The sequence below is a fragment of the Dreissena polymorpha genome, chromosome 3 (assembly GCF_020536995.1).
Source record: "Dreissena polymorpha isolate Duluth1 chromosome 3, UMN_Dpol_1.0, whole genome shotgun sequence".
Taxonomy (NCBI): Eukaryota; Metazoa; Mollusca; class Bivalvia; order Myida; family Dreissenidae; genus Dreissena; species Dreissena polymorpha.
Window position 1 is genome coordinate 24,648,160 of NC_068357.1, and position 25,674 is coordinate 24,673,833.

Sequence of the window (25,674 nt, forward strand, 5' to 3'; positions counted from 1 at the left end):
ATTTCATCAGGATTTTGACTGATTCTCAATCATGAAAATTTAGGAATGCCATGCAAATGTAGAATTTTCAAGGGCATAGGAAACTATGGGCTTAAAAAGTAGCAAGCAAAGAAGTAGCTTAATGCTCCTTCTCCACCTCTCTAAACAATTTTGAAGATTAATAAGAAACAAATCCGAAACAAATATTTTGCGACACTGTTGCCCCTATGACACGTTCCTGGACCAATCCACCAGTCAGGGTTAATCATATTAACTGTATACAAAAGTGTTTTCACACAGTTCCTTTTTAATTGTACAATGCGTTCAGACAAGACAATATTTATTCCTGTACTATTATCTGCAAAGTCTTTTTCATGTCGTTTATCTTTATAAGTTAAACTTATTATATCCAACTGTGCGAGGAAATCACAAGGGTCGGGACTGGTACACAAGGATTTGCACGCCCAGTGATTGAACTTTCGCTCATAAGAGAATTGTTTAAATGAGCGTGTTTTATGTAGCATGGTGGTACCGGAATGCCTCAACATGACATTAATATGCTGCTGTTTTTTTAAATCATATTAAATTGAATTTAAGATGATATTCTTATGCAAAACATATAAATGTTCTTCTTTTCAATTGAGTTGCACTTTTACTAGCTAGAAAGTATCTCAAACACCATTATTATAATATAATTACTTCTGATGTTACCGTTATAAAAGAAGTGCATAACATAATTGACAAGGCATCGCCACCGTGTGCATCGCACAATATTACATTATGCATAATTCTGCAATGTGAATGTTTGTGCCGAAAAACCACGCCATACATATTGCGATTATTATATTATGTTTGAGGCAGTAAAAATTATTATTCGAATACAACAACTAGTGTAAAATCCATCTGTTTACCAAACTTTTAGGTGTGGTAAATGGAACAGTGGGTTGAGAAGATTTGCTATTTTAAGTTTTATACGTTTGAACTTTGTATTAAACAGTTATAGCTACGTTTTAACAGCATAAAACTGAAAATAAATAAATTAAACAGAACATAGTGATTCACCATGATTTCTTTTACTGCTGCCGTTTAGCTGATAAAAGACAAGTATGCCCAGAGCAAAGAAAACACGTCAAAACGTTCAAATTGTTGAAAAAACGATTTTTAAACCAACTTCACTTCTTTATGAATCATCAAAGCACAAACAGATGTACATGTATAGTGTAAAAAAATCCGAGTTTGTTTTTGTATATGATGGAATAACTCTACACGATTTCGTTCGTCACTCCGTTTAAAATGATTTGCGTACAATTTAAGAACACCAATCGCTTCTGCTTTTTTCTATCACAATGGAATTTAACTCGCAAAGTTAGTCATGGACGGATGTATGGTTAGTCTAATTATATTTCTTACAGTTTACCTGTTTCACAAAATTGGCCGACAAAACCATCAATACACTGACAAACAAAATCCCCGGTAATCTTGTCTGAGATGCATATGCCGTCATTGAAACATGGAATCTGCAAACATGGATCTGAAATGATAGTATAGTTATTAAATATAAGTTACTAATCCTTCGTAAACGATGATGCTTTGTTGACAGATAGTTAAACACATTGTATTTTTACCGATTTAATAAATGGACGAGCTAACAACTTTGTCACATTATCGAAAACTGAAGGAACAATGTGTATATTGTTGTGAAATAACAGGTTGGTCATAAACAAACAAATAAAGTTTGCATTTGCAAAAATATCATTCGAAATTAATACAGAAATAGTGAGTTGTGTTGAACGAAAAGATATTAAAATCATGTGCATGCACAAGCGTATTAACAATGCAAAACAAATACATGGGTGAGATATTGCAACTTAAGCTGTGTTTAGTATAAATACATTAGCTTTTTATGGTAATGCTTAATTCTTCAAAGGTAAAACTTTTGAATGGCACACGTGCATAACTGCACAAATAAATATACGTAAATAAATCAATTAAAGCCAATTTAGTGGAACTTTTAAGGTATGTAAGGCATGAATAAGGTTTGTTTATGTGAGATTTATTTTCTTACCAGGAGGTATGCAATCCACTTTGAAACACAGCACGTCACTGGTATTCCTTTAAAATAAATAATCGCTGTTTTAGAGGTCATACTTAGGAAAAAGGTTTTGTTTTATAAATTGATAAATTCCTTATAATTATGTCGTACCTTAACGAACAAACGCATCACCGTGTAAGTCAGATTATGTTTCTTCTGCAATGTCCGTCGTGTCGAGAATGATTCACACTGTCTACTTTTAAGTGAATATTGTTTATGTGGTAATTAATACACTTACGGAAATGGAGGACACAGCTAGTACTATATACTTGATCAGTATGTGTTAGCCTTACACAACTATGCGATTATATATAAACTTATTCGATGCGCATGTATGACTATAAAAGATGTTGTATAATCTAAATCCATGCATATATGATTAATAATATTTTGCCCTGCAAAGTTTATTATTATCAATGATGGTGACGCTGATAAGAAAACATTTGATACTGCACGTGTTCATAATAGACCAAATTTTGTAAGCATCCAAATTTCAAGTTAATCGAGAAAATTCAGTGGAAATTCCATTCAAATACGGCGGTCATGTGTATCACAACATATGTAAGACTAACAATAGGGCAATTATTATTTTACGTGTTCCGTGTAAGCAGAATCGTATAGTGCTTAACTGTGAATGCATATTTCCACTTTGCATTCGACCAAACTATCAGAAAATTCCCACGCAAATAAGAACATATTTTTTCAACATTATCGCATAATTTACTGTTCAACCAAATTATTATCTCTTCTTGTTATAATTTTATTATTTTTTTGCGTGCGTGCAAAATATGTTAAAAAACCCGTAACATACAGATATGTGGAAGTGAGACAAAACGCCAAGTAATAGCGCATAAAAGCACATGTATTTGAATTCTCTTACCGACTGTGTTTTGTGTATTTTTGGTATTTTACTTATTGTGACATATAGATTGTATTGCATGTCAATTTCTAGACATTCAAAAAAATGACATGCTTTTTATTTTTCTCAGCAAAACATATTGCCTCCATAAATTACCTTTATAAGTGTGAAGAGATTTAACAAACTATGACGTAATGTCCTCCAAAACATGTAAAGAACGTTTTCACTGTTATTTTGACGTCCTTTAGTTATTTTGAGTGTTTCGTTATATAGTGTATATCTATTACCGACAGTTACTGAACATATACAAAGTGGCGGTAAAATCTATACTTGAATAACGTTAAATAAAAACAGTATTCAAACAAACAACAACAATCGAAATGAGAAGCTTTTCACACTTTGTGCGATACGTAGCATCGATAGAGGATTGAAAATAATCGGAAGTTTTGCGCATGCTTTCAATAATAAAAAAAATCAGCGCGTTTTTAAAAAAAAGCAAAACAACAAACATCAATATCATAAAACAATATTGAAAGTTACACACAGACACTCAAACGGAATTGCATTATAGTTTTATCATAATAAATGATATGCGTAAGTACATTATCTCCAATGTGAATGTTAAAAAAAGCTGTTCGTACATCAATTGTTGATAAGTAAGGTTACCGGCGGAAGTTTGTGGTAAAAATGTGCAAAACACGGAAAACTGACTTCCTTAGCCATATCATACAGTCACGTGAACAGGATTAGTTCATTATTCGCGTCTCGACGTTTCAGAATGCTTTACGTTGACGTCTTGTTACATTTAAGAGTAACATAAATACACACAGCGATGTTTTTAACTTGTCTTTAACGGCAATGCAGTGTAAACAAATGGTCGTTCTTTCTAAAAATCGCATAAAATTCGGTATAACCGTACTACCAGTTTTAGCGAATTACTAACTGAAATATTTAAAGAAAGTATGCGTTTAACAGATTGTTTATTTGATTTTAATTTTCGTATCAATTTTACACTATAACATCAGACTGTATTCCACAGAACAACTTTTAAATGTATTCACTCAATTTAAGTGCTTATTAATTTGTTAGTTTCTTTTTACTTCATCGGCCAGGTAATACTGCTTAGCGACTTGTCAGAAATTACTGCCCCATAAAGATTGTATATACTTACTGTTATTACACAAAACGATACGTGTTGAAACTATGTGTTTTACTTAATTTGATTATACTTATAAAATTTATCGAATGGATATTTAATTTCTTACATATAAAAAAATCTACTACGCTACGCTTCCGCGCATTTTAAATTTTATTTTCATACTCAAATTCACGTATAATTATTTATCAACTTTTTCGTATATAAAAGAAAGTTGTATACCCGAACTCTTGAATAATATTGTTGTTTAAAAGTCATGCTGAGCACAGAAAGTTTAGTGATTCTGAGTATAACTCGTATCCAATTTGTGACGCCAATGCTCACCTCGTGAACATGGTAAATTCAATTATTAATTGTGGCTTCTTGCAATCTTTTAAAAGTTCAGTGCTATAAAATTTATAACTGAATCTCATAGAATAAAAAGTAACTTTCCTGATCTCAAATAATGCTTCTTGTAAATGCAATTGCTAACGTTTACCCGAGTGGAATAGTAACGTATGCAAGAGAAATATACAATACAAAATTACAAGACAAAACGTAATGTCATGATAATTCAAGAATTACCCATTTATGCCCTTGGCAATCAGACAAAGCTTCAATTCTTCTGCAACCAGATGTCTGATATATAGATCTGATCTGTATGTATCACGTAAAGTGTTGTCTGGAGAAACTGGAGTTATGTCCGTGAAGTTTAAAAGATTGTCGATAATGCTTATATTACTGACCGGCCTGGAATAGTATGTATAAGCTTATATAATCAAATGTCATCTTGTAAAATATAACATGCTTCAAAGTAATTGCGTTACTAAATATTTGACAACTAAATTTATTTTAAACAATATCGAACATGTATTCACCAACCTGAAGGACAAGAGGAACAAGGGTATAATGCATGTTGCATTAACTGGACATGTGATATTCTCATTAAAAGATGGCACGTTTATAAACTGTGGTCGCTCACCCTGTATGAGTACACAAATAAGACGTGAATGCCTTTAAAACAAACAGGGATTGTTGCAAGACAACAAATCATATATGATATAATATAAAAAAATACATATAGTCGTATTTATTTAAATAACTCACAGGATTTGTTGATTGCCAGAAGGTGAACTGGAAGTCTTCAAAACAAACAAAAAAGAAAATCAAATGCGATCCATAGTAAAAAGAACAGTCGAACACAAACAACACACGTGTGAAGTCGTTTACTCGCGGATTAAATTGTTGTATAATAAAAAAACACCATTCTTGACAGAAGATATTATTCGCGAACTGTACATCAAGAAATACAAACTTACCTTTGTATTCAATTAAAAAGCAGCGTAACTCTGCAGATTCCACCCTGTAAAACGCAAATAAGGAAAATGTTTAGTATTGGTCAATATCGTTCCAAACATAATATCGCAAACAACAAATAGTCAAAATATATCATGTATTTTTGTAAATGATACAGACAATATTACGGTATCTCTTCAGCAAGAATAAAACAAATTAACTGTAATTAAATAAATGCTGATGTTATCAGATCTTTATATATATATATATATATATATATATTTCACCACATATAATATATATTTCATATTATTTATATAAATCACCACATTAAGCATAGAATGATGAAAGTTGGGTAACTGCCATGGAACGGTCAATGGAAAGTAGAATTTTGAACATGTACCCAAAAATAATTAACACAACACGCATGTATACATAACCAGTTCAACAAAAATCAAATTAATACTTGTGTATGTAAGTATATATATATATATATTATATATATATATATATATATATATATATATATATATATATATATATTCACACATATGGCCAGTTACGGGGTCTCTGATTTAGAAATAGGTTATGGGGTTCCCACTTTAAATACATGTATCTCCATACCCTTTTTTATCCGATATAAACACGAATTAAGGTATATAGGGGTACCTACTATTATTATTGTATATAAATACGTCATTTATTTAACGTCTTATACAAGGAAATATATAGCGAACTTATTTGCGAGGTATATACAATTTCAATTTCAGACCTGATTGTGGTTTTCGATTTAAGACCTTATTGTGAGATTTGATTGCATTACCTCCCCTACACCCCCCTCATAGTAATTAAAGGAGCCTAGATTGCGGGGTTGTATATAGACCCCGTTTTTTATATTGACCTCGTAAGTACAGTCTGAAAACTACAGAGACCGCGTAACTGGCACTATGTATTGGTATATATATATATATATATATATATATATATATATATATATATATATATATATATATATATATATACGTGCGTGTGTGTGTGCGTGCGTGCGTGTCCGTACGTGCTTGTGTGTGTGTGTGCGTGTGTGTGCGTGCGTGTGTGCGCGTGTGTGTGTGTTACAAATAGTAAACATATAAGCTGTACTTACAGGTACTGGTCTATCGCAGTAACACACACAATCGACTTTATGACGTGAGACAATGTATCGGCCCATTTAACTGTTGCAAATGAAACGCCTGGTTTTGATGGATCCCGTTTAACATTGCCCACAGTGAAGTTGTTGTTGTCGCATATTAAACGCAAACCATCCAAAGGGCTGCAACGAACACAAACCATACACTGTGAATGACAAGTAGGAAAACATCTAATGATAACGTTATTTGAAAAAAAACATACCCGTAAAAGAAGCATTATACTTCATTGATCTGCAAATGGTTGAATATGATGAATCTGTTAGCTAAAAGAATGTCTTTGAAAATACACGCATACCTGTCCTATGTTTACACCAAAGTTACTTTTGATGACGAATATACAGTCATCTTTAAACTTAATTGTTTTTAATCGCCTATACATCTGGAGGGTATAAAACTGTTACTTTATAATAATTTAATTTCCGCTGCTTATCAAAGTGCTTTCGGCATTGTTTAGATTATAATGGTACGTATCTGTTTTTGATTATGAAAAAGAAGCAAATTTTTGCAAGTTTTTGTAACGTGATTTACTCGGCAGTTGCGGCAAACATAAATTCAAACGTTGGCATAATCTTCAGATCGAGCCATTCACCAGACAAATTTAAAAAAGTACGAACGGCTGACATTTTTCGCCTTAAAAAGTATATTGTTGCTTAAAATCATGTCAATATTTATGGACTTATTTCGATTTATAGTATGTACAACGGCGAACTGAGTGTTATCATGGAATGTCTGAAAGATACGCAATCGGCATCTTGAACCAGCAAGCAATATACACGTACACACCTCTTTCCTGAGTTAACATAAATGGTTGTTTCCCAACTTGCACCTTTGAAGACTACAAACTGGTGATTGGATCCGTATGTAGGTGGCGCAAAACGTGGAGTGTCCAAGGATTGAACAATTTCTACAAGAAACTGAAATTCGAAAAAAACAACATCGTATAAGTCATTTGCAATACATTAAGTCATGTAAACAGGCACTTGGTTATGCCTCGGAAGTACATGACTTTCACTCTTTAAGTATTTGTCAGAATATGGTTGTTTTAACTTCTTTTTCAAGTTATTTAAAGAAAGAAGAATCCGGAATATGTGTTGTTGAAGTTAATTCGTTATTTGTTGTTGTAATTACAAAAATAAAGTTCTTTAAAGAAAGAAGAATCCGAAATATGTGCAGTTAAAGTTTATTTATTATAGCCTCTGATGTAATATTATGTAAACCATTTTAAGATTGCCCTTTTGTGCCATTTTAGCAGAAAGAAAAACAGTCGAACTGGCAAACAGCCTCGGCACTATCTTTAAAGAAGAGCATGTTAATTCTTATCGATTGGATGTTATGATTATTAATGTTTGATGACATTTTGATTCTTCTGTTTTCAACTTGAATGATTTGACGAGATACGGATTGCCAATACCCGGTTTAGTGTTATTTAACATTTTACGTTTACAAATCGTGTCGGCCTTTGTTCCACAATGATTTTGCTTTGCACTTATTTAAAAATAAATAGCAACTCAAAATGGACCACTACTGTTTGCAGCATTTTTTAAAGAAATATAATGATTATTTGTGTAGCTTGTTTAAAAAATGGCAATTGAACTTTAAAGTTAGTTTTTCGAGAAAAGTCATATATATTTACAAAACAAAAACAATGAATCGTCCGTATCAAAATATTTCCACAACAATATGTTTAACGCGTTACAAATTTCTATTTGACCAGATCTAAAAATATGCTTACATCTTTTCCAATCTTATTAATTTTGTTATCAATATCCGAGCCGACTTTAAGAGCAAAATTTAATAATCATTAAAATTGCAAAAGGCCCATTTTATTGATCATTTGTTTTAATAGTGCCTAAAACAAATTTGATCCAAACATGACTAAGAATTATCATCAAAGATATATAGAAATAATTAAGGTTAGAAAATTGATAGCATATACCTCTACTGGTATTTTACTCAAAGTTGAGCCATCATTGTTTGTTGTGAAAGCACCAAACTCAATGGGATGTCGCGGAAAGTCCTTTACTGTCAGGACAACAGGAATAATCATGCCTCTTATGAAGTTGTTGGATGAATATGCCTCAAACGTGACCGTACAAGCCTGAAAAATGAACACCTTACAAGCCAGAACGATATTTGTAAATAAACAAACGGACAAACAGTATTTGTCATATGACCTGTTTTTCATAAGACGGCTGATTTGGCTGATAAGACGGCTTTCGTGTGTTTTTGACGTGTTAGCCTGTTTAAAAATGTGTGAAGAAACAGACATTTTCAAGATCGTATTTCTTGTGTACAACCAGTGACTTGTATTAAAGTCGTAATACCATTGTCTATACAATACTGGTTGATACAAACGATATAGACAACATTTAAATCATTCAAATGAGCTATTTTTGCGGAAATGGAATGACGGACCTGTTTTCCCCCTGAAATCTTACATGGGATATTCACAACAATACAGTTTGCCATACATGTGATTTAATACCAAGATATATAACATATATTGAAAGCTTTTTGTCTTTTCTTTTTTTACCAAAGCGTTTACCAACTTATATGTCATCTTAAAAGACACTTACATTGTGTAGGAAACCATCAATATTTTAACAAACAATTTAACAATACATGTGCTGAAGCAAAATTCTTAAATAGTGTTTGACTTAATCTAAAATAACACATTTGGATTATTTTATTTTCATTTTATTGTTATCTTAACACTCTGTGATCATGTATCCAATGAACAAATAAAACACCGTAAAACTATTAAAACGCTTAAATGAATCATAAAGCTATTGAAAGTTTCGATAACACCTTTTCCTCAAGCATTACATCTGATGAGCGTACAACACTATTTCATGAACAAAACACATGCTTATTAACAGCTTTATTTGGAAAGCATAGTTTTTAGGCAAAAAGACACACACACAATCGAAACGTTTCTTCTTGAAGATCCTTTATTAACATCTAACCTATTTTACTGAATATTAAAATGCTTTTAATCACATTATTTACCTTAAACGGAATTGTTAGAATTTTGTAGATTGTGTAGTTGTTAACTGATCGCATTTGTACAGCGCAGCCATTGTGTGCGAAAAGATATACATACGTACCCCACTAATAGTAATTCCCTTTACATCCGGAGGTGGAAACGAAATGGAAAAGGCCTCAACTCCAGATGCCGCCTTGCAAGACAGAAAATCTCCATCATCGTCCACAACAGGAATAGTAATCGATGTATTCTGGTTAAGCTGGATCCTGAGGAGACGATAATGTAACTTAAACTACACACCAGAGAGATTTATTATACATTACAAATTGATAAGATTGGCGTTTATTCTAAAGCACTAGCTTGAAAAGTCTCATATGTATTTCGGAGAGCTAAAACATAAAATATTGCGCATAGCAATCTGTTCTGGAAAACAATTATGTTCTTGTATGTATCTTACTAGATTTTTGAGTAGTTATTTAAAACTAAATGAATAAGACAAGTTCCAAATAATCTAAATATGAAAGTGACTGTTGGTTTAAATAAATTGTTTGTTCGCCCATTAATATCCAATAGTTATTGATGTAATTGATGTTTTGTGCCGTTTTCTGGTTATGTGGCTATTCGACTTAATTCTGCGGAATCGGGTCAATAATGAAGTCAGATATTGAATAATATTTTGGTTCAAAAATAATGTTTATAATATGTAATAGAAACAACGCCATTTCATATTCTCTATGAGTGTACACAATCTACTGTATAAAATTTGAATGTACCAATATATATTTATATTCTCATCAATTTAAACTCTTGCATTAAAACTAAAAACCTTATATAACATGAACACCATGACGGTTACGTCAAGAAAACATGTTTAATTACGAAATGCATACCTAAAACAGCGATATACTGTACATAGCTATTATTATGTTATCATTTGAAACTGAGACATTCAATGTCCTTTTTCTAAATAGGTAACTATGACAGCATTTAGAGATATGAAAAATTGCAATAAAACTTGACCGCATGCTGTCTCTGAATAAAAAAGCAACAATTAATAAAAGTTCAACATGTTTATGTCGTGCAGAATTCAGACATATATTTGTATATATGAGCACACATATATGTATTAAAATAAATTTACTCAAACGAAATAAACATACTTATAAAACTTACTTGTAGTATGGTTTTAAGACTGCCCTTGGAATTCTGTTAAACGTATTTGTATCATTTCGTATATGGTTAGATAGTTTTACTTGTAAATGCCAACGAACATGGTCACCCTGAGTGATATGGCTATACCAATCTCTCCCATCAAATCTAAAATACAAATAATAGATGGATGATATTCATTGGTTTCGGTAAATTATCGCTTTTAATTTACGAGTGATCACAGAATATAATATTTTTTACGATTGGCGAAACAGCGACTAAATTATAAGGTTTTATGATCACGAGTGAAAGTTTTAATCTACCCAAGCAAACACATTTGCTTTTCATGTTATCCTTTTTTCAACGTTATTGAGTGGTTTAAGTAAATTGCAGAACTAAACACTAACAACATCAGGACGTAAAAAGGTCTTCCTGTTACCAAGATTCAATAAAAGTGTCGATATATTTTACAATTTTTTTTTGCACTTTTTGTAATTTTTAATTATCAATTTAAAATCACTGATAGATCTCTAAAAACCTTAGAAAAGCATCAGATAAAATCGTTCAAACACTAGTGTATGATATAGCAGTTTGTGTTTTAAGGCTAATGGTTTGAAACACCCACTTCACATATTGTACGGCGCTATACAAACATATTGGTTGACAATGAGCCTCTTTACATTTAGGTGGATTAAAAGTATATTACATAAATACTTACACAATATCCTCTTTACTTCCGGGTGGTTGTAGTAACGCGTAAAACTTCATTGAAAGCAATTCCCATGTTTCAGTTGTGCTAACGGCAACAACATGTTCCGTGTAATTGGACGTTATATAAAGGTCGGTAGTCTGGTATTTTGAGTCAGTTTGATATTCAACCGTAAATTTTCCAAAATAGTAGGAATCGTTTCTTTTGGTTTCAATAAACGTACGCTCAGATTTTGTTGAATTGCCAACACCAATCAAATTACAATTGGGTCCGCATGGTCCGGAACCCAACCTCCAGCCTGTCATGACTTTAACTTCAGCCTGACAGAAATAAAGCAAGTAAAAGAAGCATAAATACAGAAATTATTACACTTGTGGAAACGCGATAAGGTAATTGACAACTTAAAGGCCTGAGAATCTGCGATCAAAAGTTGCTTTAGTCAATTGATAAACGCAGTCTTGATGTAATGAAAAATGTTAGTTTGTAATTATGTTGTTAGTTTTGAAATGTTAATGGCTTGAAAAACAATCATTGCGGAACATATTTTCAAGACACTATAATTATAAGGCTTTGGAAGAAGAGCTCGCCGGAAATGCATACACTTCAACACTTATTCATGATTAATAACGAAACTATATAATTGTCTTCTATTCTACCATTCAATACACCTTTTAATCGCTGTGGCGATTTCGCGCGATTTCACTATCTACTGATACATTGCAGTATTAGTCGAGCAAGCAATCTGTGTCATTGCCATAATGATTCTTTAGACACATTCCAAATAACGTTTTTTTCTACACATTTTTTCTCTAATGTTCCGGTTTGAATGACATGTTTAATTCACTTACAAATTAGCGTACACTACATACCAATATTTTGCCGTGAGTGAAGTTCGTTAAGAAAACGCTCATCGTTGCTCCGTAAAATTCAGGTTTCGAAAAGGCTTCCGGCATAAAAGCTAGTATATATGCTATATAGCATACAGATCGAATAATCTTTTTCGGTAACATCTTAAACTTTCTAAAAAGAAATTCGCGACATAAATAAATATATTTACTTTTACAGTTTCTATATAACATTCTGGACAACATCATTTATTAAAACCGCATAATTCATGTAAATGAATAATGATACACGTTTACAACTAGCCAACTTTTTGTTTAGTTACCTCTTAACGGAAGCCAATTTAATTCCCTACACATGTATATAAACTTATTATTATTTTCTGGAATATTATATATAAATGTAAACTTACTTGAATCAGTGTCAAGCCTTTGAAGTGGCAAGGGCAATGATAAAAATACGGTTCGTTGGTCGGTTTCAATTTAATAGAAAGTCTTATCTTAAATGCAATGCTTTCCCATCAAGATTTTGAGAATATGTACTTGATTTAACTTATAACATCCATATCATGTTAAGATATCCGATATTGACTTGGTCTTATTTTGAGATAGATTGACGATCATAATGGGTTTATTTATAATCTGATAATGCCATCGATACACATTTATTAAAAATCGGATTAGTGTCAATGTGAGTATATTTACAAGTCGTTTTCAAACATCAGCACGTTAACGAAAGCATTCATCTTGTAATTGTTTGGTTGAGGTAATCTTTAACGCTTAGACGTGTTAGCATTCTTCTTAAACACGATACTGAAATTACCTACATGGGTTTAAATGATGATAGTTGAAGTTTAAAATTCAATGGAATTGAGAAAGTGTACACAGTCTTAAGTGGAGTGTCTGACATGGATTGAACAGTGTTATTGAATTGAAAACAGAACCTACCATAACAATAGTATACTTTATTACATCCAAAGTTGGTAACTATTGTATATCTCCTTGATAAAACTTGTATTCAAATACATTGTTAAAAAATATGCTATTGTTTCGTGATTCATCCATTTTGAATGTATATGCTTTTTAATTTTTACTTGCGCCTTAAGCTAGTTTGAAATTACTAAAGTGCTTGCTGCAAACCTTTTACTTCTATATTTCTTTCTCACACATTTTCATAATCGTTTACCTCACTCATATCAAATGAAATGCTGTGCCGATTTGTCGCGCTGTTTTGGGGCGATGGATCAACAGTCCTTGTCATTAAAAACACTTCCAGTAGGTCGTGATAGCTTGATGCGCCGAATCAGCACTATTGTTTCTCATGTACAATGCATGGTTAGCTTATTTCTCATGCTGCTATTTTGGAATGAGAATTAAAATTAACATTAATAAATATCAAATGTTTATCTGATATGATTCGCTTGAATGCTAAGCCGCATCAGCATTTACTTTACTCATTCAGATTGAATTCATGGCTTTTTTTTAATACTGATGTGGAACTAAATTAACATTCCCCCTGTCGACTACATCCGTTATGTCGCTTTTGTGTGCTGAGCCATATCATCAGTGGGTTGAGCTGATGTTGAGTGTGTGTTGAGCGGTGTGACAACTTAACGGACCCAGCTTATTTTATGTTTCAATTGTATCCGACATTAGCATTGTTCATCATAGCCGTGTGTATACGCTCAAACAAATTTGAACAATATCAATATAATACGCGTGTTGACATTCGTCTTACATGGGCGCTATATTGATAACTGTGTGGTTTCACCTTGGTTCAAATACAATTCATAGCATAAGCTTTTAGTATCAAACTTTCAAAATGGATTTAATATAACATACAAGTGAGAGTCATGGTCACGTTTATAGAGTAAACGATTTTTTTGGAATGCTTTTATATACAGAGATGGGGTTTTCTAGACTAAGTATAATGTTAGTAAACGTTAATGATTACATCAATAGCTGACCACGGGACTTTTAGAAACAATAAATGTAACTGTGCTTAAATGCCAGTGTTGCGTTACCAGTTAAAGTAAGTATAACCACATATCTTTGAGTTTTAAAATGTCATCATATGTAAGAAATCATTTTAATATCAAGTGTTCTTTTATGACAGTACTAAAACAATAGTATTTACCAGTGAGCGTACAGAATGTTCCGCGTATGCACGTTGTTCAATGATGACACATCACATACGAGTATTTCATAGCAATTCTATATACAGTCTGCATCAAACAACACTGTAAATTGTATATATGCATAAAAACGAATGCAGCGCATGCGTACAGCGTCCGAAAGCACGTTTTATTTTTCAGTGGTTAACTCCGCGTGAAAAAGTATTTTAAGAGATAATAGTTTGCTTGTCATATAAAAGTGCTAATGAACACACATCTTTGACATCGCATAGAATGTGTATGTGTCACTGAGTTGTGAACATGCATTGCATTGGCAAACTCTTCAAGTAAAGTTATCCTCAGCTTTACCAAACTCGAGGATGGTACATCGAACCAGAAATCATTATGGGCCAATTGTGAGATTTTGGAACACACGATATTTGTTAATCGAATCGTATAAGCTTGCGTGCAGTTAAACATATCATCTGCGACTTTTTACACAGTTTTCATACCTATTAACATATTCTGACTTAAATGAATGTATCTTATTGCATATACCATTCGATTGTCTTATTTCATTAATTCCGATATTGAACACAAAACTCGGTATGACGGCTGGAAGAACCGAAATACTTGAAATGATAATTTTAATTGCCCTTACTTGGAAAATAAATTGTCAAGCAAAAATAAAATGTTAGACGTGTTATTGAAATGACAACATTATAGACATTTAAGCACATACAAAACTGTTACCTATTTTATCTGTTAAGAAGCTTTTTTAAAGATTTAGTATTCCATGACAATATTGTGTACTGTAATATACAGAACCATAATATGCTATCGTGCATTATTGCCATTAACATCAAGTTAAACGTTCAATATGTTCTCAACATTAAAGTCAAGAATCTCATTATACTTTATTTATGTCTTTTATACAAAAAGCCACATTAAACGTTCAATATGTTCTCAACATTAAAGTCAAGAACCTCATTATACTTTATTAATGTCTTTTATACAAAAAGCTACATTGCACTTTTAAAGATACGTACTAAATCTAATAATAGTTAGAATTGTGTGCGTTGTTTGAGTGCGAGAAGTTCGTATTTATTCAAGTCATTAATTGCGCCTGATATAACTACTTATAAATTTCTGTCAAAGTGCTCAGTAAACAAACGCCACAAAATAGAAAAAAACATACATTTTTTATAGAATTTATTTGACAAAAATAAAAGTGTATATCACTCAATAAATAATAATAATAACTATTTAAATGTTCTGCATTTAAGTTTGACATTGAGCAATTTGTATTGTTATTTTTTAAATAGGCGATTAAATTGGAAGACACCTTAATGTTAAAATACTTAGAATGCGTTTTGATAAGCACTATTGTTCAAGGTAAAAAAATGATATTACAAAAATATAGAGAGGCGGTAATCAGAAAGCTTATCCTTATTTTGCTCGTCCCTGATAGCAAAGAAAAGTGTATATTTTCTATTATTAATTAATAATGACGTGTTCAAATTGAGATCTCATATGTTCGGCTTAGTCAGGTAAACAAAACAACTCCACAAACAGTTTGATCGTAAAAAAATTAATAATACCGTTTTCTTGTATTGGTCGCAAAGTGCTATATAAAATACATGTAAAATAAAGTATATGTACGTAAATTGAACAATATTCCAATTATTTGCAACAATTTAAAAGTCCTTGATAATCTATAATATTATATTTTAATATATCAACGTGTATTATAACATATAATTTATATAGCAAGCGCTTCTCTATGATATGGTGAATTTTACTCCGGTCCAAAATATGTATGCTATTTGCTTACCATTCATAATGTATCGTTTCTGTTATGCGATTAATAGGTTTTTTTGTTACTGATGGGAGAAGCTGCACCTATATATATTAGCAATATTTTAACTGTTCTTTTTTTTGTGACTGATCAACAAACATGCTTGCATGCTAGTTATGAAAAAAATGCTCAAAAGCAACCCACAGAACACAGATTAATTAAACATTTACACATTTATACCATTTTTTATCAAGGCTTCCGTTACTTAACAGCTGAAACCAAACTTACAAAATAAAACAAATATAGTAGACCGTTCAAATAGTGACAGCGAAATTTAATTTGGCATAAAAAAAAACGAGTCATAAATTAAAATTACAAGTCAATACAGAGCCTTAATATCTTTTCCACTTTTTACGTATAATCATTAAAGCGTGGACCCTGTGATTGTCCTTCTTGTTTACTAGAATTAAACTGAAAATGCAAAATCTACATGCAGCTTAAATCCATGTTTTGATTTTAAACTCGGGCATGCAAACTTTGTACTTACCGTCAAGAAACCTTAACATAGAGTTAAAATTTAAATGTGTTATTAGAGAGGAAATGAGTCAAGTACTGACAAACATATTAAGAAAGTTATCTCCGGCTGTATAAGACAACGCAACACGTTCTATTAATTTTAGTTACTGAAGAAATGGAAAAGAAGTACAATGCTCTGCATTGACCGTTCCTTGGCGGTGATTCCAGTTTAAATCTTGCTTGTTTATAGTTAATCTTCTGTTATAAAAGCAGTAGAAACGTTTAATAACCGTTCATCTGCTATAGTTTGTAAAGTTTTATGATTTGCTATAGCATAATCCCTTGCTTGAAATGTATTTAACATGATACAAACTGTTCCCATGTACCCAATTTTGAGTTTTTAACACATCCGATTTTTTATCATTAGGTATTAAACGTTCTTGAAAATTGTTTCAAAGAAGCTTCAATCGTTCAAAACTCTACTGCTTTTCAATAGGGACATGGCTCTGCGTATAGGGCAAAAAGGCAACTTTAAGTAAATATTCACCTGCACAACGTACAGTGTTTATATTAAAACAGTGATCTTATAAGTTACGAATAGTTAACAGCCGGATATCAATGTGTGATGTTGTGATCCTAATTAATACCTTAATTTATTATTTTACGTGCAATTAGATGACTAGTACACATACATTCAGTCTTTCGATTATTAACGAGCGCAAACACTTAATAAATGCATTGTATGCTCGTATGTTTATGTCAAATACTTTACTGTCTGTATATGTAACAGGGTATTCACTCTGACACTAATCCTTTTAACAATACTAACCCAATCAAGACTGAGAGAAGTTCAGAGTGAGAGATACTTTGTGATGTATGAGTGAGTTTAATTACTAACAGTGCATGCTTTTATTGTGAGATCATTACATGTTCATCTATATAATTTAAAATCATAACTCAACATTTTGTCACTTGTTTGTAAAACCTTGTAAGAGGTAGTTGGCTATTTGAGTTCCTGTAGGAAGGTAGACGTCCTCCTGAGTGTCATACTACAAAGTTTGACCAATACTCCAATACGCTACGTGTTTGAATACGTGAAAGTATGGACTTACTTTAACGTATAGAACTTTTTACGTTCAAACCAGGACGAGTAGTTACTTCCAGTGACATTAGACGCGACGACCCAGGATCGAGAACTGCTTCAGACTGATTCCCGCGTACATGTTACACTACAGTGACCCTGACGTGAACAGTGCAAATCTGTGGACTGGACATATTTTAGTTTGTGATATTTTTTAGTGTTTTCAATGTGTTTTTAAGGATATTTGGAACAGCAACTGATGTAAGTACCAAATTGTTTCAATTGTTTAGTAATTACATTTATCGTCTAGTCATATTTCTGATTTTCATGGATTTTTGAAACTCGCAACAGTTTTAACAGATTAGAGATTAATTCTAAGTAATCGCTTTTCGGATACATAATATTAATGTTTTTATTAATATTAATAGTCATTTCAGAAATATTAACAATATTGCATTTGACGGAATTCAAATTCTGTGTTTGTAAGAATATTTTAGACTTTGTATTATATAAAATTGTGAGACAAACACATTTCCTATTTGTTTACGATAGGCGACCCTTTACGATAGCTAATTGGAGATAAGTGTGCTTGATTTTGAACTTTCATTATAAAGCAGATTTTCTATGCTTTATTGGTTTAAATTTATTGAGATCTTTAATCGTATTACTATTTATTTAAAGTTTTCAATTCAATCTCAATTTTGGATTATTCCGATACATTTTGTTGTAGGTTAGAATTTAAATAGTGTATTGACCTTTGACGTCACTAGTTTTTGTGTAGTACACATTGTAAAAATATGAAAAATTTGAAGGTAAAGATTTTATTACTTTATAGGAAAAAATATATCTTCACATTTTAAAGTAATATGCTTGTTTAATGTTTGCTTGAATATTGTATGCATAAATGTGATAATTCTTTTGGAAATAATAGTGTAATACTGTTAATTGTCAAAACAAAATATTAAAATATCTGTATTAAGCTTGCTCACCAGTTGACATTGTTTTAATTATAATTTCAATTCTTTTGAAATTTACTTGGGATTATTTTACATCAATAGAAATTTTTCTGTAATATTCTTGTGTCAAACATGTAGTACTTAACTTATATAGGTTTAACTATACTTACAACTGTGAACTATTTAAGCACTATCACAGTGAGAGAGTATTTTGCACATACCCTTCTTTTAAATTTTGTATAGTCTCTATATTGATTGATTTTATTGATTTAAGTCTAAAAAATGTCAGACACTGAAGAGGTAGAAGGTGCTAAAAGTGCCAATTTTATTGCTGTTGATATATCTGAACAAGATATGATTAATAAATTTATTGCTTCGGGTTATAAGGTACTTATGCCGGAAACAAATCCAGATATTGCTAAGGGTACTCATGTTACTTCAACTCCCTTTGATAAGGTTGAGAAAAAGCCATCTGCTATTCAAAAAACATTTAAATTTGAGCAGGCAGTCCTTTCTGATCAGGCCAGTGCTAGTCTACAAAATGTCTAACATTTTGAATTTCCACATGTTTTTGGTAATGTACCAAAGTGGCCTTTCTTTTCTGGTGAGGAGCCCTGTCCTAAGGGTAAGGTTTCTATTAAGGAATGGTTGTTTGAGGAAAATGTCTAATGAATGATAAGAATTTGTTACCATCCAATGTTCTTCAAACAGTTAGACGTTCAATCAGAGGGTCAGCCCGTCAAACACTGATCTCAGCAGGTGAGAATGCATCATTAGACAGTATTCTGTTGAAATTTAACTCTTTGTTTGGTACAACATTTGACAAAAATAATGTTCTGCAAGAATTTTTTTTATTGCTTCTCAGCATTCAGATGACTCTGTAACTGGTTTTGCCTGTCGATTGGAATACATTTTGTCAAACTCATCACAATCAATAAATATGAGTTCAGATGCTAGAAATTAAATGCTTAGATGCAAATGTTGGACTTCCCTTCACTCTGAGAAACTTAAGTCCCAGACTAGACATAAGTTTGACAATGTTCTTTCCTTTGAACATTTAATACGGGGAATCAGGGTTGTAGAACATGAAATGTCCTTAAACACTCACACAGGTTCAACCAAGACTGGTTCACAAACCAAAAGAATACAGCAGATTGCTGTGTCAGCCGATTCCTCTGACATTGAGTGTCGGTTGAAATATCTTGATTAAAGAGTGGACAAACAGTATAACGCTCATACTCAAAGATTGGACGAAGTGCTATCTGCTTTGCCCAACAATAGGCCTCCACAGCAAAGACCATACTACCAGAAACTTAACTATCAAGATAGAGGTCGTGGTAGGGGTTATTACAAAAATAACTACCCAAAACAAAATTATAAAATGAATGACCCAAAAGAATAACTGCCTCTGTTGCGGACCAAACAGGGGTTGGTTAACAAAATGGACAACACAATTTGCATTTCAGACTAGTGGGTGAACCAAATAACAGCAAAATAAGTCTCAATGGCTGTCTGTGTACAGTATTGATTAACTCTGGTTCAATGGGTACTACTATTTCTGAAAATGGTTTAAACTCTTTGAGTGAAAAAGCTGAAATTTTACCGTTAGATACCCTAGGTTTGAAACTTAGTACAACAGATGGTTCGTTGCTTAAGTACTGTGGGTATAAAGAAGGTACAATATGCGTTCCTCCTATGTCAAATATTGCTTTTGATGTGCCAATTCTAGTTATCAAAGATAACTAATTTAACAGATATTGTCCTGTTATTGTGGGCACTAATGTGATCAGACTTGTACGTGGCATGATAGTTTCACATGATAGTAGTGATGTCATTCCAGAGGAATGGAACATTGCAATTGCATCCTTAAATGTGACATCATTTGCAGCCAAATTAACAAGCAAATGACCAGTCAAGCTAGGCCCGTTTGAAACGGTTTCTTTCAGTTGTGTTGCTAGAGGGGTGAATCATGTAATAGCCAATGTAGTAACTGAAAATAATGACCCTTCAGCTAATTACTCTGTATGTCCAAGAGTTATTAAAATGCAGCAGTATTGCAATTGTTGCAAAATTTCCGTGAAAGTTTGCAACATGTCTGGCAAACACATTGTTTTTAAACCAAAGTCTCATGTTTGTCAGATTTCTAAAGTTGAGGTCATAGATAATTTGTCCTCAAGTTTCCATAATGACTCTAAACAGAAAACCCCAGTAAATTAGTGTACCAATGACCTTGGATTGAAAATAGACACTGGAAATCTGACACCCGAACAAGAACAAAAGGTTCAACAAGTGTTAGGAAATTGGTCACAGGTGTTTTCTTAAGGTCCTACTGATATAGGATTTACAAATCTTCTAAAACATAAGATTGCGTTAGAAGATTCAACCCCTTCCAAGCAGTCTTACAGACGCATACCCCCAGGGTTATATGAAGAGGTAAGGCAACACATTAAAGAAGTGTTAGATGCCAATGTCATTAGAGAATCAGGTTATTGGAATGTTGAGTTAAAAGAGGAGGACAAGCATAAAACAGCCTTAAGTGTAGGAAACCTTAGTTTCTTTGAGTGGAACCGTATGGGTTTCGGACTCTGCAACGCCCTAGTACTTTCCAACGACTGATGGAACGCTGTATGGGGGACCTACACTTAAAGGAATGTCTCATATTTCTTGACGACATTTTGGTCTATTCCAAAACGTTCGACGAGCATATTGAAAGCCTACAAGCTGTATTTTCACGCCTTGCTGAAAACGGTTTGAAACTAAAACCGTCAAAGTGTGAGTTGTTAATGTCCTCAGTAGTATACCTTGGCCATGTGATCAGTGAAGATAGCATCTCCACTGATCCAGAGAAGACCAGTGCTGTCACTCAATGGACAGCACCCATTAAGGATATGAGGCAGTTTCTTTGCTTTGCTGGTTTTTACAGGAGGCATGTAGAGCACTATGCAAAATTGTTGAACCGCTCAATGACCTTCTGAAAGGCCATGATACCACTGGCAGACCCAGCAAGAGCAAGAAACGGTCCAAAAAGACCATAAAACCAGCTGTTGGTCATGGGGTGAAGCACAAAACCAAGCATTTCAAATGATCAAGGACAAACACACATCCTCTCCAGTGCTTACATATGCCCAGTATGATAAACCCTTTGTCTTGTATACTGACGCATCAGGCTCAGACTAAGGTGCCGTCTTGTTTCAGGTGCAAGACGGGAGGAGCAAGGTAATTGCATATGCAAGTCGTGGATTGAGGCCATCAGAAAAACGGTACCCATCACACAAGCTAGATTTTCTGGCACTAAAATGGGCCGTTACCGAAAAGTTCCATGACTACCTTTTCGGTAACAAGTTCATTGTCTACACAGACAATTACCCATTGACCTATGTCACCAGTACAGCAAAGCTGGACGCTACTGGTCACCGTTGGCTTGCAGCATTGAGTACATATGAATTTGAGATAAAATACAAGCAAGGCAAACTCAATGTGAGTGATGCAGATTAATTGCCCGCAGAAGAAAGAACTAACTGGGGGCATGAACAAGCTCAAGATAAAACCTTAAGCCCAGTGATTGACCTACTTAAGAGTGGTTCCCAACCCAGGGAGAATGCACTCCGTAAGGAAACGCTTGAGGTACAGCAATTCTTGAGTGGAAACAACTCGTAATTGAGAATAATATGCTGTACAGAACCACTTTTTCGGATGGTCAATCAGTCAATCAGTCAAATAACTGGCTTTACCAAGCACTTTTAAACAACAGGCGCTTAAATGGGTACACGACGATGTAGGACACCCCGGTAAAAAAAAATCTTTATGGTTAGCCAGACAGAGGTTTTACTGGCCTTGTATTGAAAAGGACATAGAGTCCCAGATACAGAACTGTGATAGATGTATCCTTAGGAAACGCCCATCACAGACAGCTGGGCTGGTGAATATAACAACAACCAAACCCAGGGAACTTGTGTGCATGTACTTCCTTTACTGGAACAGTCAAAGGGAGGCTATGAACACATGCTAGTGATCATTTCACTTGGTATGCACAAGCTGTCCCATGCAAGAACCAGTTCAAACAACTGCCAAAGCCCTGTATGACTATTTCATAAGATATTTCTCTTTTCCTGATCGCCTACACATAGATCAGGGAAGAAATTTCGAGAGTAAGGTCATACAGGAGCTATGCAAAATAGCAGGGGTCGATAAATCTTGCACAACTCCCTATCACCCCATGGGAAACCCTGCTGAAAGGTTTAATCAAACCTTATTAAAGATGTTAGGGACTTTAAATCCCGAACAAAACATGATTGGAAGTCCTTTGTCGGTCCCCTAGTTCAAGCATATAATGCTACAAAGTCTGAGGCTACTGATTTTCCCTACAGTATTAATTGTTTGGATGGAATCCCAGGCTGGCCATTGACACATTTTTGGGAACCGAACCCGGGAATGAAGGACATCCAGATTCTGCTGGATATGTGCATAAACTGCAACTTCACTTGCAGCAAGCCCAAAAGCTAGCTGCTGAGGCTTCTGCGAAGCAGGTTGCACGTAATAAAGCACTTTATGACCGCAAGGCAGGTGCATCCGGTTTGGATGTAAATGATAAAGTTTTGGTCCGTCAAACCTATTTTGATGGGAAACATAAACTTGCAGATAGATGGGAACCAAACACATATACAGTCCTAGAAATTCCAAATCCAGAAAAAACCTGTATAAAGTGTTAAACGTGAGGATGGCATTGGACCAGTACACCGGAATTTATTGCTGCCAATACAACATGTTTCCTCATTCCCTAGTGTTCCTAGTGAGGTTACTCCAAAACAGAAAATCCAAATTGAGAACGTTTAACCAGATCCGAGTCCAAACAAGTAGATTATTCAACTGACAGTGACTGTTCCACAGACTCTGAAACCTATATTATTCCCCAGCGTAGAGCTGGATATATACCAGGTTATACAGCCACAAAACAAAGGTCAAACAGTCTGGATGTCAATCCCAACCCTCCTGGCTTGGCTGACACGGAATTTCAAAATTCTACATCCAGAACATCTACATCTTTTACCTCATTAAATGAAAATGTAGGTAGTAATCAGTCAGAACAATTAAACATTAGTTTTTTCATAGACCAAAATCCGCCAACAACACCATCTACACCACAAACAACACAACAACATACAATTACAACACATCCAACAACGCAAAAGGAATCAGTAAGTCGACCTAAAAGGCTTAGGCAACCTCCAAATAGATATGGAGAATGGCTCACGCCAATAATTTACTATGTGTTACTAAATTATACATAACAAAACCCATATGGGAATACATTTCAGACTTAAATTGAACAGATTTTATTATATTTTAAAGTGTTTTAAATTATTTTTGTTTTTCCAGGTTCATATATCTTCCATATTTTAATGGTTTACTAAAATGTAAACCTGGTGAATGTTATTGGTTGAATTTTTATCTTCTGTATATTTTTATATACTGTTAATCACTAAATGTAGTGTATAAAAGTAATACTGTTTCATACAGAAAATTCTATTAACAGTTGTCAATGTATCAATAGCAGTATATATAGATCAATACCTTGATCAGTAAATAAAGACTATTTTAGCAAAAGTATTATTTAAATCTATGAATTTGTATTTCAATTATTGTATATACTTAGATTCAACATTCTAAGTTTTATAATTGTGCATATTTTCACTGTGTAAAATTATAGAGCTCCATTCTGTTAATATTTGACTGACAAGAAGGTCAGCCATCAGCTGATTGAATAGATGTATTTAAATATATGTCAGGAATTTTCCCACGCACCTTGTAAACACTGTCTACTCTAGTGGAGAGTGTACTGCAGTAATTTCAATTGCTGGTATAGTCAGTGGTTTACTATAGTAGGGATGTTATTTCAATTTTTGTGTTTTATATTTAAAATGTCAGGAGCCTTTTTTCCAACAGAGTGAGTATGTTACAGGGTATTCACTCTGACACTAATCCTTTTAACAGTACTAACCCAATCAAGACTGGGAGAAGTTCAGTGTGAGAGATACTTTGTGATGTATGAGTGAGTTTGATTACTAGCAGTGCATGCTTTTATTGTGAGATGATTTCATGGTCATCTATATAATTTTAAATCATAACTCAACATTTGGTCACTTGTATGTTAAACCTTGTAAGAGGTAGTTGGCAATTTCCAATTGCCACGTTCTACAATAAGTCTTTAGGTCACTGGCCATCATTTACATCATTTATATTTTACAGTATTAAAAGCTTGGAACGTAAAACCCAAGTTGCGTTATAAACTCAAACCTCGGCTACATATATGTATTTAAATAACGTTTATTTGTTTACTTCACTCCTTGCAGATGACAAGCATGCACACACACTTTCGTTTTATTATAATATGATATATTTGTGCACTGATACGAAATGTTTTTGTTTATTTTAAAATACGCTGTTTTAAAAAATGCCCCTATCAGAGTGTTATTTAAATATGGCGAAAATAACTCGTAACAAATCCAGCTGTAATCTATATCGTAAGCAATACAAGGCATTTTAACAATCCAAGGCACCTTAATGCGTCGATCATTTTTACATATTTAAGCCAACTATTCTTCTCTTAAAATTGATTAAGATCAGCTCTACGCTTGGAGTCAATCCAATGCTCCTTTGGGCGATATTTTAAAAATTTGACGTAAAGAAATGATTGCGCATTAAAATGTGTTTTAGCCTTCACAAAATACTTTTTATTTCGAAAATATCATTACTAGACATCCTTTACTATTGTATCCCATTGCAATATGTATCTACTAAAGCTATGTTTTATATCACCTACTTCATGCAAGCAATGTACTATACTACCTACTACATACAAGCTATGCACTATATTGCCTACTACATACAAGCTATGTACTTTATTACCTTCTACATACATGCAATGTACTATATTACCTACTACATACAAGCTATGTATTATCTATGTACTAT

The 25,674-nt window shown here is 33.2% G+C and overlaps 1 protein-coding gene across 1 annotated transcript in view; it reads right to left on the minus strand.

Annotated features, from left to right (window-relative positions):
• Positions 1-12,808, minus strand: part of LOC127873323 (uncharacterized) — a 24,623-nt gene extending 11,815 nt beyond the window's left edge. Inside the window, exons 1-14 of the mRNA XM_052417138.1 lie at positions 12,651-12,808; positions 12,265-12,415; positions 11,405-11,715; positions 10,711-10,854; positions 9,659-9,803; positions 8,488-8,649; positions 7,335-7,465; positions 6,506-6,673; positions 5,385-5,428; positions 5,173-5,207; positions 4,948-5,048; positions 4,651-4,815; positions 2,045-2,091; positions 1,397-1,510 (exon numbers count right to left, since the gene is read on the minus strand). Of these exons, the coding sequence (XP_052273098.1) occupies positions 1,397-1,510; positions 2,045-2,091; positions 4,651-4,815; positions 4,948-5,048; positions 5,173-5,207; positions 5,385-5,428; positions 6,506-6,673; positions 7,335-7,465; positions 8,488-8,649; positions 9,659-9,803; positions 10,711-10,854; positions 11,405-11,715; positions 12,265-12,405 (1,708 nt within the window). The 5' untranslated portion in view covers positions 12,406-12,415; positions 12,651-12,808. The remainder of the gene's footprint in view (positions 1-1,396; positions 1,511-2,044; positions 2,092-4,650; positions 4,816-4,947; positions 5,049-5,172; positions 5,208-5,384; positions 5,429-6,505; positions 6,674-7,334; positions 7,466-8,487; positions 8,650-9,658; positions 9,804-10,710; positions 10,855-11,404; positions 11,716-12,264; positions 12,416-12,650) is intronic.
• Positions 12,809-25,674: the final 12,866 nt, after the last annotated feature.